The sequence below is a fragment of the Acinonyx jubatus genome, chromosome A2 (genome assembly GCF_027475565.1).
Source record: "Acinonyx jubatus isolate Ajub_Pintada_27869175 chromosome A2, VMU_Ajub_asm_v1.0, whole genome shotgun sequence".
Classification (NCBI taxonomy): Eukaryota; Metazoa; Chordata; class Mammalia; order Carnivora; family Felidae; genus Acinonyx; species Acinonyx jubatus.
The window spans coordinates 46,257,889-46,276,997 of record NC_069383.1 but is presented as its reverse complement, the minus strand read 5'-3'; the positions used below and the strand labels follow the sequence as shown (position 1 = coordinate 46,276,997).

At 55.6% G+C, this 19,109-nt stretch overlaps 1 protein-coding gene across 1 annotated transcript; it reads left to right on the top strand.

The window, feature by feature from the left end:
* The first annotated feature begins 147 nt into the window (after positions 1-147).
* AQP1 (aquaporin 1 (Colton blood group)) lies at positions 148-13,297 on the top strand. The gene is made up of 4 exons (XM_015065050.3): positions 148-637; positions 9,920-10,084; positions 10,382-10,462; positions 11,203-13,297. The coding sequence occupies exons 1-4, from the start codon at positions 248-250 to the stop codon at positions 11,380-11,382; spliced, it is 816 nt and encodes a 271-aa protein (XP_014920536.1). The 5' UTR covers positions 148-247; the 3' UTR covers positions 11,383-13,297.
* The last annotated feature ends 5,812 nt before the right edge of the window (positions 13,298-19,109 follow it).

Below are 19,109 nucleotides of genomic sequence, written 5' to 3'. Positions count from 1 at the left end.
GGAGGAGGGAGAGGAGGGAGGGAAAAAAGTTGGCAGGCCGACAGCAGCGCTGTGTCTGCATCCATCGCTGAGAGGAGGCCCGTGCAGTGTGGGGCGGGCCAGGAGCGAGGAGAGGCCTTCCTCCCTTTGTGCTCCCCCCTCTCTCCTGCCCCCGGGGCCCTATAAATAGGCCCAGCCCGGGCTGTGGCTCAGCTCTCAGAGGGAGTCGAGCACCAGGCAGCGGTCTCAAGCCAAGCCCCCTGCCAGCATGGCCAGCGAGTTCAAGAAGAAGCTCTTCTGGAGGGCTGTGGTGGCCGAGTTCCTGGCCATGACCCTCTTCGTCTTCATCAGCATCGGTTCCGCCCTGGGCTTCAATTACCCGGTGAAGAACAACCAGACAGCAGGTGCCTCCCAGGACAACGTGAAGGTGTCACTGGCCTTCGGGCTGAGCATCGCCACCCTGGCCCAGAGCGTGGGCCACATCAGTGGCGCCCACCTCAACCCGGCCGTCACGCTGGGGCTGTTGCTCAGCTGCCAGATCAGCATCCTCAGGGCTATCATGTACATCATCGCCCAGTGTGTGGGGGCCATTGTGGCCACTGCCATCCTCTCGGGCGTCACCTCCTCCCTGCCGGACAACTCGCTCGGCCGAAACGAGGTATGTGAGGTCGTCCCAGGCACCAGGGCTCTGGAACGGGGCAGAGATGGCATAGGTCTCCCCCTCCACCCATTGTGCAGATGGGGACACTGAGGAGCCGAGGGGACAAGAGGCTTCTGGGGGTCATGCGGAGCTGGGGCTGGTGCTCAGCTACACCTGCAGCCCAGAGCCTGCTTTCTGCCAGGCACTGTGGGAAGCCGAGACCCAGAGAACAATAGTCTTGCCAATGTCCCCTGTGGGCACCTACTGTGGGGAATAAGCTCTGGAGGCAGCTAACCTTCGGGCCAATGGTGCTGCACCTTTCGGCTGTAGTTTCTCGGCCCCCCCTCCGCTCTGCCTGTGCAGCCAGCTCCCTCTTCCCACAGCCCGGCCCCCAGTAGCCGCTGTCCGCTGTCCCTTTGCTCCTTTGCTGCCCTGACCTAGATCCCGGGCATGTCCGTGTCAGGTCTGCCAGTGCGTGAGCAGGACCCAGGTGGGCGGCCCCACGGTCACACAGGGCCCCGAACGAACTGCCTTCAAGGAAAAAGCCCCTCCTGCTCCTTGGTCCCCAGGGAGTGGACAAAGACCGGGGGTGAAAACACTCTCTCGGCTGTTTGCAGGTGGTTTTCCTGGATTGCAGTGTGGGGTGGCGGCCAGCGTGGGGACATCTTGCCTCCTGTCTGGGCTCCATTCTCTGTCGCCGGGCACTGTGAGGCATGGCGCGTGCGCGCGCGCGTGTGTGTGTGTGTGTGTGTGAGCGGTGTGTGCACGTGGATGCTAGCATGGGTCTCTGAGCTTGTGTAAGCTTGTGTGCCCCCGCGTGCGTCTGTGTCTAGAAGTGTGCCTGGGAGAGTTAGGGCCACTGCGTGAGTGGGTGGGGGTGTGTGCGTGTACCTGTGTGTGCCCACTGCTCCTGGCTTGAGTGGGGTCTGGGCTGGGGGTGCTGGTGGTAAGCAGAGGTTGGCGACTGGGTGGCAGCTGCTGAGAAGCATTCCTCCCGGGCCGCTTAACACAGCTAATTGGCCGTTGGCGGCAGTTGCCTGCTGTCGCGGACCTGGGCTTTTCCAGACCCTCAGCCAAGTGCAAACTCAGACCTGGCTTGGGCCACAGCAGGGGGGAATCTGGCCTGAGAGAGGCTGAGGAAGGCTTGGAGGGTGCCGTCCCAGGGAAGGGGAGAGTGAAGGAGCACAGAGGAGGAATCAGATCTACAGAAAGGAGGCTGGCCAGGCCCGGGCAGGGCAGGCGGGTGTAGGGACGGTGAGGGAGCCGGCCAAGGGCTCCTTGGCGGGTGATTATATAGCAATCGTTCTCGCGCTTCCCAGCCGAAGTTCAGACCCGGGCGCTTCAGCTTGGGGAGGCTTGGTGAGGGCATGGCCTTGCCACGGGGGAATTAGCACTTCTTGTGTCACAGTGACACCTTACCCAGCCCCCTCCGAGGAGCTAACTGTGGCTCAGCCCAAGATTGAAGATTAGCCTACAGGCTGGAGTTTAGACTTTAGTCAGGGAAGACGTGGCCAAGGTGGGTAGAAGGGACAGAACTCTGGCAGGCCACGTTCCTCCAAGCCTCAGCCTCTCCAGAGGGGCAGAGCCAGGTGACTTCGGAGAGTGCCCCCTGGGTAGGGTCAGGTTCACACTAGGGCTGGGCTGGGCGCGATGGGGGGTGGGGAAAAGGGCCTCGCAGGGGCGGGGTTGAATCTCTTCAGGCCTTCTGCCCCCTCTTGACCCTCCTTCTCAAGGGACAGGCAGGACAGGCATCTGTTGTCAGACCTTGCGCTCTAACTCAGGCATCACGGGCAGATGTGGGGGAGGGTGGGCACCCACGGTGTCATTTTGATCTGGCCACACCCTGATCCAGTGTCCCTTCCCTTCTCTGACCTCCATTTTGCAGAGTTACCCAGATGCCTGGGCTGGGCAGGTTGCAGATAGGGGGGGGAAAGGGATAAGCTCATGCAGGGGCCAGCCCTGGTCTCAGAGGCAAGCACACCGTGTTCAAGGCCTGCTTCTGCTCACCTGTTGAGTTTCACTGGAGCTGAGGACCGTGAGACTCCAAGAAGGAACCCAGGTCTCTAGATCTCTCTCGGCCCTGCCCATACCACCAGCAAGCTCACTTTGCAGATTTGAGTTTATCAGCCTTCCCAGGAGGGTCTGGCTACGAGGAGCCTAAGAGGGGCCATACTGAACACAAGGGTACTGAGTGTTGAGGTGGGGTGCAGGCACTCTCCTGTCCACACAATGGAAGTTTGGGGTCCAGAAGCACAAGTTCTAGGCCTAGAAACAGAGAAAGCATCTCTCTCAAGGCCTCCTCTGGGACACTGGACTTGGGATCTGAAGGGATCTGAAGGGACCCGGCAGGCGGCCTCAATGCCTCGAGAGGGGCAGAGACCGGTCTACGCAGCAAGTGACACATTCTTTCCCCCAGGCTTTGCTGGAGGCTCCCATAGCCCCTTGGGCCCCGGACCCCACCCTGGCCCAAACCTAGGTGGGGCCCTTTGTTGGCATGGAGATTTCAAAGGAAAATAGGGAAAGGAGGCAGGAAGTGGTTGGAGTGAGTCAGGGGGTGCCCCTGGTGGCATGGTGGGACAACTCTCTTCTCACTGAGTCAGGACTTGGGATGCACCCTGGAGAGACCACGGGCCTCTGTCCAGCTTATAGGATCCTGGCTGGTTCTAAGAGCCAAACCCCAATTTAGGCCCAAAGTGACAGTCTCAGAGGCAGGGGTTGGTGTCCCCGTCTCCCTCTGTCCTTGTCAGACACTGAAACACTTCAGGCCAACAAGCTCGCCTGTGTGGCCCCAGTGTCCGTCTGTGAAATAGGGACACAGCAGGGCGTGGCTGGGCTCTGGAAAATGCAAGATGCTCCTGGACCTGGGAGTCCTGACTATTAGCTGGCTCTTTTTATTCCTCCCCTCTCTGGCTCACTCACCCATGCTCCCTGCAAACCAAAATGGGACTGCTGGGGGCTGAGCTGGGGGCTGAGTCACCAGCTCCCTACCCTTGGCAGACCCTGGCGAGCAAGATAAGCCCCGCGCACAGCTGCCCACGATATGGGGCAGGAGGCAGGTGTGATAAGAGGTGTTGGGACTGTCAGAGCGGCAAAGGAACCTCTCTGCCTTTGAGCGGTGGGAAGGGCCTGGAAGGCTTTCGGGGAGGAAGCTCCATGGGGAACCTGAATGTGGAGGCAGGAAAAGGGGGTTGCAGGCAGAGAAAGGGTGGCACAGGCTGTGAGCACAGGCAAGGCGGCAGTGGGAGGTCACGGCCTGGGCCTGGACTCAGCCCTAAACTCTCCCCTTCCCCAGTTTCCCCAACCACAGAGCCAGAGGGTTGTCCCTTCCCTGTTGGCCCCCTTCCCCCCCACCCCCGCGCTGGGCCACCGGTTCTTCCAGGGTTGAGGGCCCCTCTGCCTCCTCCAGAGCTGGGGGTGGGCTGGGGAAAGGGAAGCCAGTTTTCAGACGAATGTGCCCAGAGAGGGGGGCTGGGGGCTGGGTGGTGGTGCCACAGCTGGGACATATAATTACTGTTTCCAGCCAGAACCAGATGAGGGGGAGGGCATCGAGAGGCAGGAGTTTTGTGGTGGAGACTTCCCTCGCCACAGAAAATTCTGAGGCTGTTTCCCCTGTGGGGGCCCTCGGAGCAGCCCTGCCAGCCCCAGGCTGCCCACCCCAATACCTGGCCTTAACCAGGGCTCGCTCTGCGAATCCTTGTCTGAAGGGGCAGTGCCACGAGAGGGGACGTGGCCCGCTGGAGTGCCTCAGTCTGAGGGGACGCACCTCACCCTCACGCCCCTGGGTCACAGCCTTCCTCTCACACCTTGAGCCATTAGTTCATTGCGGGCCAATTGCCTGTAGGGCCCTCTAACCTGAGCTCAGTCCCAGAGAGTGCTCCCCACTTTCTCTAGGGCCCCACTCAGCAAGGGTTCCTTCAGCATTAGCCGCCAGGGCTTTCCCCAGGTGGCTTAAACGTGCCGTATGTCCACCCCTCAGGGACTGGCTCAGGGCTTCCTCAGGAGCCCTCTGTTCTTGTTGGTAGAGCCTCCCTGGGGGCCATGGTCCCTGCCCTCTGGAAGCGCCAGTGGGTCTGGGGTCTCCTGAATAGCTGGGGCTGAGCCAACACACTCACAGGTGTCGACAGGAAAATGTTGTCATGGCCTTTGTCCCCTCAGCCTGGGCCTCTCCCCAGGGATGTGGGGGGGGGGGGCTCCTTGCCCACAGTGATGCTTAGGGGGATAAGTGAGGGGTTCTCTTTATGTAACCAAGGAGCTGCAGTTCTGTGGAGTTAAGAACCCCAACTCAAAAATGGTAGAAAAGCCTGGAAAATGCCCTGTTCCCATTAGCAGCTCCTTTCAGTGCCTGAAATTCCACCACCAGGACAACTAGAGAGGCAGATGTCTGCTCAGTGCAAAGAAGCAATTTTTATTTTTAATCAGGAAGGGGCTGCCACCAAGCCAGTAAGCTCCCTATCGTTAGGTGTGCAAGTAGAATCTGCCCGCAGCCAGCTCTGGGGGCATCTGGCTGTGTGGGGGTACAGCAGTGTGCCGTATTGAGACCCCAGGTCAGATGGCTCTGTGGGAATCCTGCACTCAGGATCCTGGCCGGGAGGGTGACTGTGGGTCCTGGGGCTAGGGGTCCCATGTCAGGCAGGGAGGAATCCTGGAGACTGTCCAGGGCTAAAATCTGGGCCGAGGCTTCCATTTTACTGATAAGGAAACTGAGGCCACAGAGGCATTGAGATTGTGAGGTTGTATAGCAGATCACGGCAGGGAAGGACCATGCCCCCAGCCTGCCTCTCAGCCCTGGGTTATTTCTGCTTCTCTAAAGTGCACGTGTTCACACTTCACTAACGTCCCCTCCCCCTCAACACACACACATACATGGCACATAGGGGCATACACATGTGGGTGTAGAGAGCATATTCTCAAGCCTGGGTGGTTCCACTCGGGCCCTGGGATCCTAGGAAGGTGGGGTAAGTGCTCCTCAATGGAGCCTCTTCCTTTCCCTGGCAGGAGGATGGGGACTGCCCTAGAGTAAGGAAAAGAAGGAGGGAGGGAAGGAGGAAGCCATTACTTTGTGTATTGTTTCTTGTCAGGAAGATGAAATGGCTTCTGGGGGCAAATAAGGGCCCTTTGAGATCTGTGACTCTTTGTCCCTCAAGGGGGCTTCCTTTCCTCCTCCTCCCCTTTCCCCAGCCAAGTAGTGGACTCTGTGTGTAGCTGTGTGATACAAAGAGTCAGGGCTGCACACTCAGAAATGCCATCAGATACACAGCACGGCCATACAGGGCCACATGTCACAGAGACCCCCAGATGCACAGGGCCCACCTTGGTAAGAGGCGGCACCCTGTGTGATAGGGATTCTCAGAGAAAGTTGAGATACACTGGCCAATACCTGACTAGTTCGTCTGAATGTCCACACGGGCTGAAAAAGAGTGGATATTCTCAAATTTGGGGTGGATGGCTTTACAGAGTTTCCTTAAATCAAACTTGTTAATTATGTGGCTCAAATCCTTCCTGTTTGTGCTATTTATATTGTCTGACTGCTTCAGTCCATCAGTTTCTACGAGAGGGTTGTTAAACTCTTTCACTCTGGTGGTGGACTGATCAAATTCTCCTTATATTCTGTCAACTGTCGCTTATTTTTAGGCTATGTTGTTTGGCGCATACAGGTTTCGAATTTATGTAGCTCTCTGATAGACTTTTTCATTCAATTATTTTGTAATAAGCCTCTTAATGTCTCATGAAAAGGAAAAGGAGAGAGTTACACCCGGACACATCTGGTCACCTACAGATCCTGCAGGTACCAATATACGAACATACACGGAGGCACACACAGCCGTGGATACCCACAGGAACATGCACACAGGAATATCCATGAAGGAGTAACACAAGGGACCCACTGAGGTCCCCCTCACATGAGTGCTGAGTCCTGGAGGCAGTGGGTGAGCAAGGCAGGCCTCGATGTCTCCCCTCCCCTGTTCTTTGAGAGTGTATGCTCAGAGTGCAGCCAGGCCTGGTGCCTGCTGTTCCCCAAGGGTGGAACACCAGGGTGCCCAGGTCAAGTTGGGGCCCTGGGCCTAGGAAGCTACCTTGGTCAGTCTGTCCATGGGCAGCAGGGATGGTTCTAGGGACCCATTGTCTAGACAGGTCAACCCTGTCCCCCACCCTCTCCTGGGTGCTGGGGCACACTGGCAGCTAGACAGCCATCTTCTGCCTGCTCCTCAGACCAAGCTGGGAATAGCCAGGTCCCTTGGCTGGGCGTGTAGACATCAGGACCCTTGGCTGGGACAAGGATCCTGGCTTTGCTATCTTGTCCCTGGGACTCAGCCTCCTCATCCATTCTCTTACAGAGGCTTGCATGGCTGCCCTGTAAGACCCACAAAAACTAATGACTGGCCTCTGGTCTCCAAGCTACAAAGCAAATAAACTAGCACTGGACCAGAGAGCTTCCCGTCCAGGCTGCTTCTAGAGAGGATAGAAGTTCTGGAAAATTAGCATCATCTGCTACTTCTGTCGCTATGCAGCAAGTGTCCCCTATGAGGCCTGGGCAGCAAGATGGGAAGGTCTCCCTACTCTGTCCTCACCAAGCTCCCAGGCCAGGGGTTGGACGACCTACAGAGGAGGAAGGAGGGTTAACAGCGTGAGTGGGTAGCAGCAGAAATTAATTTCAGCCAGGGATAGGAGGAAGCTTCTTGGAGCTGGTGGGATCTGAACTGGGCCTTGACAGTGGGCGTAAATGGATTTGATGTGAAAATGCAGAGCTGGCGTCTTTCTGATACTTCACATTAAATGTGTGGATTAGTCTGTTGTTTATCCTTATATTCATAAAACTGCGTTGTTGTTGTTGTTGTTGTTGTTGTTTGGAAGGGGGCTTAATCAGTGAAATATAAAGCCTCGGCTGGGCAAAACTACCTGGGGATGTGCAGACATATTTTTTTTTTCCCAACACCAAGTGACCACAACTGGGATTAGCCTTATTTAAGCAATTGTTTCCAATTGAATGGGTTGTAAACAGTAACATGTTTTGAATGTTTACCTACTTTTCCTGGACATCAAGTTTCAACAGACCTTTAACTATCCTTTTCAGTTCTGAATTATCAAGTTTTTCCAGATGTAAGTCACACAAGTGCGTTGGTGGTTAAAGCAGAAGTAGCCAGTAGATACTGAAGCAATCAGGGGAGGCTTCCTAGTGGTGGTGGTGATGGGTATCGGGAGAGGAAGATCATCATCCTGCGTGGTTCTGAGCTAAACGCCCTGGGTGGTCAGGAAGGGGGTATAACCCAGAGTTCCCAGGGCGGGTGGCCTCCTCTCCTGCTTCCTGTGGACTCAAGAGTGCTGGGCATGGCCCCCGGCTCCTGTGCTCTGCTCACTTTGCCTGAGAAGGCATGCCTTTGGGCAGAGCAGGGCCTGGGGTACTCAGACCTGGTTAAGAACTGGGGGAGGAGATGAGCTCGCCCAGGCCCAGTCTGTGAGAGGGTGGGGAATGGGGAGTATAGGAGGCAGGAACCACTTAGAACGATGGCTCCATTAATCAGCATGCCAGGCCTGGTTTCAGGACTCCGGCCAGCTAGCAATTAGGCTGGCGCTGGGGAGCAGAGGAGAGAGCGGGAAGAGCAGGAGGGCAGCAGCAGGTGTGAGTGTGACGGGCATCTGTACAAGTTGGCCCGGTCACACCAACCTCACCTCCACGGAACCTGTCCTGGCTCCAGGCAGGCCTCGCTCCGGCCTCCACAACCCTGTGCAGGGCCCCGCCCCTTCTGGCTGTCCCCCAGTCCTGGGGATAAGGTGAGAAAGAACCAGAACAAAGCCACAACTGTCCTGATCCCTCCTGCCTCAGCAGCCCTTTCCAGATGCCCCGAGATACCCCCCACCATTGCCTTTGAAACTCCGGCCACTCTGGAAGGTGGGCAGGAAAAGCTGTTTTACAGATGGGGAAACTGAGGGTCAGACTGGGGAAAGGCCATGGCCATGGCAGCACAAGTAGGAGAGTCAGGACCTGAACACAGGGATGGGAACAAAACTGGGCATTGCACCCCGGGCTGGCTGAGCTGAGGGGTCAAAGCTCTGGGGTCGGCCAGGAAAGGCCTAGATCTGGGGCTGCAACACAGGGGAGGGGATGTGAGTCACTTTCCCTGTGACCCAGGGCTGCAGACAAAGGCGGGAAGAGAATTGTTCTTGTAAGATGGCCTCAGGGTGGGGCTGAGAAAACTGGGCGTGGGAGTGGAGGAGGGCCCCCCCCCCTAGAGTTTTGTAAAAATGCCCTCTGGCTTTGGAGGATGCCCCCCTCATGCCCCCAGGATGAGGCTTCAAGTTCAGGCGTATTTGGGCACACCAGCCCTGCCCTGGGGGAAGACAGCCCACATGGCCACATCCAGGCATCTTTGCCAGTGAGCCTTTGCTCACGTGGCCCAGCTCTCCTGTACGGGTGCCCCTGGCCCCTGGGACCCCCACAAAGGGGCGGGTGCAGGGGTCCCTGGGGAGGGGTCTCCCTGGTGCAGCTGCAGAGGGAGGGCTCCGGTGACCTCATGACGGCTCCCATTCCCTTCTTTTTCCATGACTCATGTTTCTAAAAGTGGCCCAAAAGCAAGTGGTAGCCAGACGGTGGTGGCGGGGCCTATGTGGCCAGGGAGTTGGTTGGGGGGTGGGGGGGCGTTCCAGGAGGGAGAGGGAGGGGAATGTAGGGAGGGCTGAGAAGAAATGGGAGAGACACAGAACCGGGAGAGACAGACAGAGGGTGGGTAGGAGACAGGGCAGGGCAGCGCGGGAGACCAGAACAGGGAGAGAGACTAAGGGAGCTGGGGCCAGCTAACTGAGGAAGACCCTTCTCAACTCTGGGAGTTGTAGATGCAGCAGGAGATGGGGTGGAATGTTCTGGACTTTTGGAGTGTGAAGCAATGTCTCCGGCCATTTGCTTCTCTGCTCCCTGCAGGGTTGAGAATCCCTGACCGTCTCCTCCCATGTGTGGGGCTTGCCCCTTGCCTATGGCTTCGGTACCCGCAGGGCACTCTGGCTGGCTGGAGGTGGGCAGATGCCCTGCCTCACCCCAGGCTTCTCTGGCCTCTAGGCGGAGTGCTGCAGGGAAGAGGCAGGTACCAGGGGCTGAGCTGGCACCTCCTCAAAGTCGTGGAAGGGACAGAGCCTGGTGTCCACTGCCAGAGGTGTATTCTCGGGAGGGGCCTGGCCCCTTCTGGGCCTAGCCAGGGGCTGATGTCATGGGCTTTGAGGACACCAAGTTGCCTGGGCCCGGGGGGCGGGTCTCAGACAGAGTCCCTCCTCTGCCCACTCACCCAACCTCCCTGTCCCTCTCTCCTACAGCTGGCCCCCGGTGTGAACTCTGGCCAGGGCCTGGGCATCGAAATCATCGGCACCCTGCAGCTGGTGCTTTGTGTGCTGGCCACCACTGACAGGAGGCGCCGTGATCTCGGGGGCTCGGGCCCCCTCGCCATCGGCCTCTCTGTGGCCCTGGGACATCTGCTTGCGGTGAGTGTGGGGTCTTCCTGGCTGGGGGTAGGGTGGGGAGAACAGGGCCAGGCAGAGGTGGTCGGGGTACCCTCTTATGGGTAGGGGGGTGGGATGATCAGCTCTTTGGGGCTGGGGATAGGGTCCTGCTCAGGAGAGGGCAGCACAGGGACCCCCTGACCATCTTTCTGGGTCAGTGTGCCCCTCTTTCTGAGCCTGATTGTTACCCCCCTGTTTTCTCTCTGTGTGTCATTGCCTCGCCTCCTCTCCCTCTGTCTGTGTTTCTCTGGCTCTCCCCCTTCTGCCTTCCCCTTGCAGATCGACTACACAGGCTGTGGCATTAACCCCGCCCGGTCCTTTGGCTCGTCAGTGATTACTCATAACTTCAAGGACCACTGGGTAAGGGGTCTCACCATCCCCTGGGAAGTGGAGGTGCCGAATGGCAGTTCCAACTCCACCCTGCAGCGTCCTCCCTCATCACAGAGGCTGTGGGAGACAGACAGGGCCAAGGAAATTGGAAAACCAAGGCCTGACATGGGGGTGGTGGGATCAGACTTCAGGCTGGGCTGCTGCCTGCCAGCATCGCAGCGGCACCCCATTCAGGGTGACCTGGGGCGGGCTCCTGGCCCTCGTGGTGCCTGCATTTCCTGAGCGGTGACGTGGGGCATCGTAGCACCCCCCACTGGGGGTAGCACTGAGACAAGTGGCCTCACTGCCTATAGGTTGAGCTTAGCACAGAGTCAGCACTCCATGGACATAGCTGTTCTTACTGTGGATGTTTCTGTCTCAGACCAACCTTTGATCAAACTAGATGTTCCTGTGGCCCTTCCAAAGCTGGGGAGGGTGGGGCCGTGGCCACCCTGAAGAAGGGGCTGGTCTGGTCACACCAGGCACCCTGAGTTGGGGCACATAAAGGCAAGGAGATGCCCGCTACCACAGTCCTGGCTTGGACCAGCTCTGGGGGCACTGGAATCGGGATGTTGGGGTTCAACACCGCCTGCCTCTAAACCCAGGCACCAGTGGGAGAGAACCCATGCCGTGGGGTCGGCGGGGGTGGGGGAGGGGCGGACTCAGGAAAGGCGTCCCAGGAGAGGAGGCTTTCAGTGGACGCCCTCTGAGCATGCCCTCTCTGTTCCTAGATTTTCTGGGTGGGGCCATTCATCGGGGGAGCCCTGGCTGTGCTCATCTACGATTTCATCCTGGCCCCGCGCAGCAGTGACCTCACAGACCGCGTGAAGGTGTGGACCAGCGGCCAGGTGGAGGAGTATGACCTGGATGGCGACGACATCAACTCCAGGGTGGAGATGAAGCCGAAATAGAGAGGCCCTGGCCCCGGGCACCCACGCGGGGGCGGGGCAGGGGCGGGCAGAGGGAGGGGAGGGGTGAAATCCATGTCTTAGCCACTCTGACAGGCTGGCCACTGTCACTTCCCAAAGATCCTCCAGAACTGCGTGGTCAAGCCTGATTTGGGGCTGTTTCTGTCACTTTCTTTCTCTTTCTCTGTTTCCTGGCCTCTGGGCTTCCTGAGGACCAAGATTTACCAATCACTCACTCCCTTGAAGTCACGGAGGAAGTGAAAGAGAGGGACCCACTCTGCTAAGGTGTCCCCTCAGAGTGTGATGGAAGGAATGCCAGAAAATCCCTCTCATCCCAGAGTTGCTCAACAGCTCACCTGCTGCAGGTGTCTGGGGCGCCACTGTTATTGCTTTGTGCCTTTGGGCATGGCCCTCCTTCTTCCCAAACATGCACTTTGTCCCCAAGGGTGCTTTGAGGGGAAGAGATCCCAGGAGGTGCAGGGGTGGGGGGCAAGTGGCACACAGGCTTCATTCTTGCAGTTTGGCTTGCTTCTGGCTCCACCTGCACCCTCCACCCCCCAAACTCGCTGTACGACCTTGGGATCGTCCATGTCTCGGGGCCTCAGTGACTCCATCTGTAAAGTGGCAGGGTCAGGGAGAGCCATACGGGCCTGAGGCCTCTCTGTTCTGTAAGTGTAGATACTCCGTGGGTTCTAGAAGATGTAGTATGGGGCAGCCCTTCTTCCACTTGCCCTGGTTCTTTCCCAAATGTGTAGCTATCGTAGACACCTGTGTGAACACAGGGACACATGCATACATGTTTCAAAGCAGAGGCAGTCCAGGCCATGAGAAGGGCTCCCGGGGGAGCAGGGCTGACCTCCATGCAGTGGGGACAGGGTCTGCTATCGCGGAATGAGGCCGGCGGGCGCGCAAAGGAGGAATACCCATGTTCTTCACTGAGCTTTAGTTGACCTTTCTCACCTATCGTTGCATCATCTCGATCACCGTTCGGTTCTCCACTTCCTCCTGCCGGTGTAGACACAGCTCACGCTTATGCAGGTGTGTGTTTCTTAAAGGGCAGTTGGTCGTCTGAAGCCCTGAGCCTGAGGACAGGTGACCGTGGTGCGGATCAGCCCACAGAGGCGAATGGGCTTTGCTGGACTCTTAGCGGGGTTTCCAAGCCCTCAGCTAATGACGAGGGGAGAGGAGGAGCAGATCCCTGCCCCCCTTATTGCTAAACTCCTGGTTGGAGGCATTTGGGCAGCCGGGAGACCTGCACAGGTTCCCTGTGTCACCCCAGGCACAGCTTTCCCTTGTCATTTACCTGGAGGGGACAGTCAGCCCTGGCCTGATGAGGTAGCTTACCAGTGCAGCCCAGGGACAGTTCAGAGTGCAGGGTCTGCTTCAGAGGCAGCCATCTACCTGGTCTCTTCAATCCCACAGGGCCAGAGCAGGTTCCCCCGGCACGCCTGGAGCCACGATGGTGACAAAACCCAAGTGATTCAATCTGCAGTTTATCCCAAAGCAGCAGGACAACCAGGTGACCCTTAATGGTCACCAACCCGTCACAACATCTACACACTCCATTCCCTAGCAGGGACTTCTAGCCCTTTTAACAGATAAGGAAACTGAGGCCCGAGGTCCCACAGCTAGTTAATGATTTGGCCAGGCCTGGCAACCAAGGCCATGTCTCTGGCTACTCCTTGGACCGTGAGACTGACCCCTCTTATTCCCAGCTGCTCAGTTTCTGCCTGGGCGGTGGTTAGAAGCCAGGAGGGGTGAGGGCTGTGCTGGAGGGGAGAGGGGGCAGACCCACTTCCTGCCTGGTTCTCACTGCTGCATACCAGACTCTGCATCTGTCTGCTCTGCATATATGTCTCTTTGGAATTGGAATTTCATTATATGTTAACACAATAAAGGAAAATGACTTGCAAGGTCATCGAGGCTTCCTGTAGTTTTTCTTCTTTTGGTACCGTGTTCCCAACAAAGGATCTCTGGCTCCCAGAGGAGATCGATGCCCACTCTAGGGACTCAGTCTGGGTGGGGGGAGCCACTGCTTGCCCTCTTGCCCTCGGGATCTCTGCTCTCAGTGGGTGGACACAGCCTCACAGGACTCCATCTGAGCAACACAGGGTCCTGCACCTAATAGGGACCACTTTTGCTTCTGGAGCCTGAAAGGACTGAAGCGTGACAGCTCCATCAGTCCCTCTGCCCTCCTGGGAGCACGGCCCAGGGAGCACCAGGGGCTGATCAGCTGTCCCTCCCTCTGTCCCTCCACTCACATTTCTGACCCCACCCACACCTGTGTTGGGTAATGGGACCCAAGGTTTTGCCGGGAGCTTGGCCATCAGAACCGAGTGAAGCTGTGCCCGGCACAGGTGATGCTCAGGTGGCCGGTGAAGGGTGGTGACCTGTGGTAGCTAAGAGCGGGGAGCAGCCCAGTCCCTTGAGGCCTTGTGGGCTTTTCAGCCCCCATAAAGCATGTACCACACATAGTGAGGATGTACACTTTTCCTGTGGAAGAAGTCTGTAGCTTTAGTCAGATCCTAAGGTGTCTGCCCAAGGCGGAAGAGAAGCGAGGTCAGAGCAGGCTGGCCTCTGCCATGAGGGTGACAGGGAACCGTGAAAAGCCCCCTCTGTCTATGCTTCTTTCACCTGTCCTCAAGTAGCTCCAAGGCCGCTCTGGGCCCTCTGGAACTCACAAAACCCTTTCCCCCATTCGGGGCCTCTCTCAGTCGTTGGAGGCACAGCAGGTGTGGTTGTCCTTATTTGGCAGAAAGGGAGGTGGATGCTCAGTGAGACATGCCCCAAACTCAGTGAGACAAGTCTGTGTCAGGCTGAGACTTGGACACGGACTCCTGATATCCACCTCTCTGCCCCCTGCATACACACTTAGGGCTGGTATCTCAAAGCAGGGACTATATTGGGAAACTGAGGGCCCCATAATAGGGAACAGGCCCTATTCCAATTAGCGGGCTTGTAGATCCCACAGAGGCCTAGAATCTGGAAGTCTCTGAGGACCATCAACCTTCTAGAAATCTCATCAGGCCAGAGGTGTGGGCTGATCGGGGGAGGGGTGTCTGCAAAGATCCTGGCATCCCAACACTGCTCCCAGGAGACACGTGGTTGCTGCCTCCCTCTGGTGGAGGCCTGGCTGATGGTAATGCAAGGGTGTCTAGACAGGGCCAGGGGCTAGGTCACCCCAGTGATGGCTGAGTCAGTACTGTTGGAACAGGCTTTCTTCTTCCAGTGTTTTCTGGGCCCCTGTAAAGGGCATCTGTGCTGTGTCAGCCCATGTAAAGTGCCCCTGTACCGCCCAGGCTGAGGACAGGCTGGTGTGAGTGGAGGGTGATGGTTATACTATGAAAACAGGATATGGGCTAGCCCACTGCAACCCAGGCCCACCTGTGAGGGTGTGCCAAAGGCTATCTCTTCACAGCCCTTCTTGGTTTGTCTCCTTATCTTGACCCATCTCCCTAGGTGAGATGGGTCCCCACCAGGGGCCCTGGGAACCCTACCTCAATCCCTGGTCTTCCTTCACCACCCCCAGCCATCTAGGACAGGGCTTTGCTTAGGGATTATTTAGTTATAATGTTTACAACCCTAGTGCCAAGAGACAGGACCTAAAGAAGAGATCAGGGAACTGGTAGTTCTTGAGCACTTACTTTGTGTGAGAAACTTCCCTGGGTCTTCACATACAGTCTTTCTAATCTTTATAACACCCTTGGAAGGTAGAGATGACTGCCTGCCCCCGTTTACAGAGGCCCCTGAGGCCCCTGAAGACAAAATGATTCACCCAAGGCCATAAAGCAAGTTGGTGGCAGAATTGGGACTTGAATATGCTCTGCCTGGTTCCAAAGATTGGCTTCTGGTTTCAAAGATTCCTCCACTATGTGGTGCTGGCCTGTTTTGTCATGACCTCCATGAAGTTTGGCTCTGGTCCAACTAGGCAGCCGGTCTTCCTCTACCTGCAGGATGTTGAGAGTGAGAAGCAGGAAGGAGAATGGCCAGCTGAAGGGACTCCAGCACCGGGAAGAGTGCATTTCATTTTGGAGCCAGCTGGACATGGTGTCTGCTTGAGACACACAGGCACCACCTGGTCCCAGGCAGCTCCACTGACAATGGCCCTATCCCAGCCTCCCCAGAAGCCCCTAGGCCTGACTGCCCCTCTATCTGGAGGAAAATATCTGATAAACTTGCTTGTTCAGAGGTTACCCTCTGTCACCATAGTATATGAGAAGGGGAAGGGCAATGCTGTACCCTGAGGGAAAATGATGCACTTTGAAGGAGCCTCAGATGCCCTTTCAGGCCTGGGGCAAAACCTTTGGGGCTTGCCTGTCCCGGACTTCCTCTCATCTTCCAGTCCATGGGTTCAGTGCTCCAGGTACCTCAACCCCCAAGGGTCATCCTCACTCTGCTCTGCTCATGTTCTGCCCAACCCAGCACAGAAAAAAGGTGAAAAACTGGAACTGGAGTGAGGCAACCAGAGCCCTTGTCTGTTTTCTTCATCAAACTTTAATGGAGAGAGTAACTTTCCTGGAAGATTCCATGACTCAGCCTTTGTCCCCAGCTGCCGAGCATTCAGGTGACTACACACGTGAAGTGCTTTGGTGGAGAGCATCTATCACACCCCTTCAGCTGTGTCCCTGCTGAGATTAGACAACAGATGGCTTCCTCCACTGGACTCCCCCATGATCCAATGGAGACTTGCATGTGGAGGTGGCTCAGTGGGCCCGGAAGGTTGTGCCCTCTGCACTTGGCCCAGAGGGAAGCAGGATGTAATTTGGCAGCCATTGAGTCCTAGATTATTTGTCCCTTCATTAAACTCACAAGAGCAAAACATTGTGGTTCCACAATTGCCCCACCAGTTCTGAGGCCAAGGAACCCGGGTCTGGATTGCATAATTTTCCCAAGCCCTTCTGAGGGAACATCAGCCAGAGGCCTGTGATGGATGTTCAGATCAACCTGAAGGTGCCTTTGTGCTACACATATGTATGACCTCAAGCACTGGGTCGATCCATTCTGGGTTTCTAAATATCCAGGAATTTGGGATCTTTGTAGACCCATAGTTCCCTTTTGATATTTCCCTTTCTCCTCCAGGAATCAGACGGATTCCTCTTTCCAGACCCTGGAGGGGTGCTGAATGGTCTATGGGAGAAGAATTGCTCTGGACTGAGGTCAGTAGCAACTGGTCAGACATAGATGCCATGAAGCCTCGATGGGGTTGGTGGCCTGTGACTCAGGCCCTGATCCCAGTGTCATTATCCACCTCAAAAGCCCACATGGGCTCGAAGAGGGCCCAAATGAAAGGGTGTGGGTGGCTCAAGGCAGCCGTTTGCCACTTGGCCCCAAGGACCATGGTCCCTTTTGGGGATGGTTCTCTCCCTTTGGGGGTTCTCAGGATGGTCCTCAGCATCCTTGGAACCAAAGCCAGGGGCTGGTCTGGAAAAGCACTGGAGGAACTGATGCCAGGGGCCCCTTCCCTTGGCGTGGCCCAGCCTCGTGCTGACCCATTAGGATTTTTCCATCACTCCTGGAGGTCACACCTTCACTGGTCAGGAGCCTCTCAAGGAGGGGGATAGTGATTAATGTTTTATGGACGAGCTGCTGGGCATGATGCCTTGTTTTCTTTAGGTTTAGAATACAATGAAGACGATGAATGGAATTTGCTGTGAGCTGGGGGCCAGGGTGGGGCAATTCTTAGGGGCTGAGGACCCACAGGTGGTGATGTTTACTGTCCTTCCCTTAGTGCTGAAAAGGGGGTAATTCTCGAGGTGGGAAAGGCCGGTGAGGTTTTTGCCTACGGGGCCATCATCCCCAGACCTTAAGTGACTGTTGGTTCCCACCAACACTTTGGGCTCTGGGTGTGCAGAGAGGCCACTGGTGAAGTGTACCCCCAAATTTTAATGAGCTCGTTCTGCTCAGGTGATTCTACTTCATTCCGATAAAATCACATTCTCCGCATATAGGATTTTGCTTATTTTTCTGTTCTTTCCAGTGTATTGATGGGGAACGAGATGAGGACAAACTGATCTCCAGCCATATGGGTCAGTAGGGTCTCACCACTTCTTAAATATCAAAATGCTTTCATCTATTCGGAGCTCTTCATGTACCCCTCCTCACATCTGGCCTCTCTGACTACCCTGTGCCTTCTCTCATCCCTCATCTCCAGTGGACCTCTCCATAACCCAGTGCTTAAAAGGTTAACCCATCAGTCGGGGGCCTCAAGGACCTTATTTAGCACTGAAGTTGTGGGGTAGTTCTGCTGGATTACCACGTGTGGCTGTTATATACTTTGCATATCGTCTCTAGTAAAGAGAGAAATATGCAATTCATATATACAGAGGTCCAAGGTCTAAGTTAGAAAGTGTGGGTGTGTGCGTGTGCGTGTGTGTGTGTGTGTGTGTGAGAGAGAGAGAGAGAGAGAAGTAGAGACACAGAGAGAGAGAGAGAATGCACTCCTGTAATACTACTATATTTGGCGTCGTCCTCTGATCTGTCCTGAGAACCTTCGTAGCAATTCTCACTCATGGGAGAACCATGGCGCAGCTTTGGGTAAGTGCACAGACTCGGCACTCTGCCAGTTTTGCAGCCTAGCCCACGACCAGTCCCTACAACATAGTCAAAGGCTGGAGGAATGTCCTCAGCCCACAGTCATGTCCACTAGGTGCTATACTTGGTTTGCCTAAAGCCAGCCTGACCCCATGTAGAATATTAGCTGGAAAAGGCTGGCCTGGCTTGTGTTTGTTAAGGGGAAACTGGCATATATTTTTTCTACAAGCTAGTAAGCAAATAGATCTATAAGTTGGAGGGAGAAAGGTATTGTCTTTGAGGAGAAAAATGAAAGGGAAGGAGGGAGGAAGGGAGGAGAGAGAAAGAGAAAGAGACTCTCAAAGAATTCAATAAATGAGTCCAGACCGCTCCCAAAAGCAAACCCCCAAAATTCATAAAAATGCAAAAGTTCTCAAGGATGGCAGCCTACCATTTATAGCAATCTGGAACATTCTAGATGTGGCCAATGTGCCCCTGGCATCTTATTTAACACAAGGTTTTGGGGTTTTTTTTAAACATATTTTTCATATAATGCAACATAAATAGATAGAAATAACTTACGCCTTTAAGGAACTCAAATGGAAAAGCCAAGCAAATGAAACTTACAATACCAAGAAACTTACTTGTAATCACCTGTTTAAAGTTTCCTGTTGAGGGTGTTCACGTATTCTGACTATCACTTCGGTGTGTGTGTGTGAGGGACAATGATGTCAAGCCCCTAAAGCAGGAACCAGGAAGGCTTCAGCTGCCGGAGGAACCTGCTGCAGGGTCTTCTGGATTGTGCAGGCTACAATGCCAGGTGATGACGTGACCGACTCAACAACTTTTGTTATTTGTTTGAACTCCTAGGAAACCTCCCTTAAATGGAGCTTGAGATTTTGAACAATATGAGGGCACTGTACGCAGGCCCGCAGAGTAGACGGGTATCTGTTGGATTCCCGGCAGAGGATGTTGAACTGCCTTCTGGGAAAAAAGCAAGTTCCTGGGAGGGTGGTAGAGACCAGCCCCCACCCCCTTTTCCCTCCCCAAATCAGGGCTGCTTGCTTGGATAGTTAGACAGCAGGTACTGTGGTGGGGGTTTTCTTTTTCTTCTTTCTTTCTTTTTCTTTCATGTGTCGGTGAGAATTTTTTTTCCAGTGAGAAATGTATACTAAATTATATATTTGATAAGAATACTGGCAACCTCTATTTTCACATAA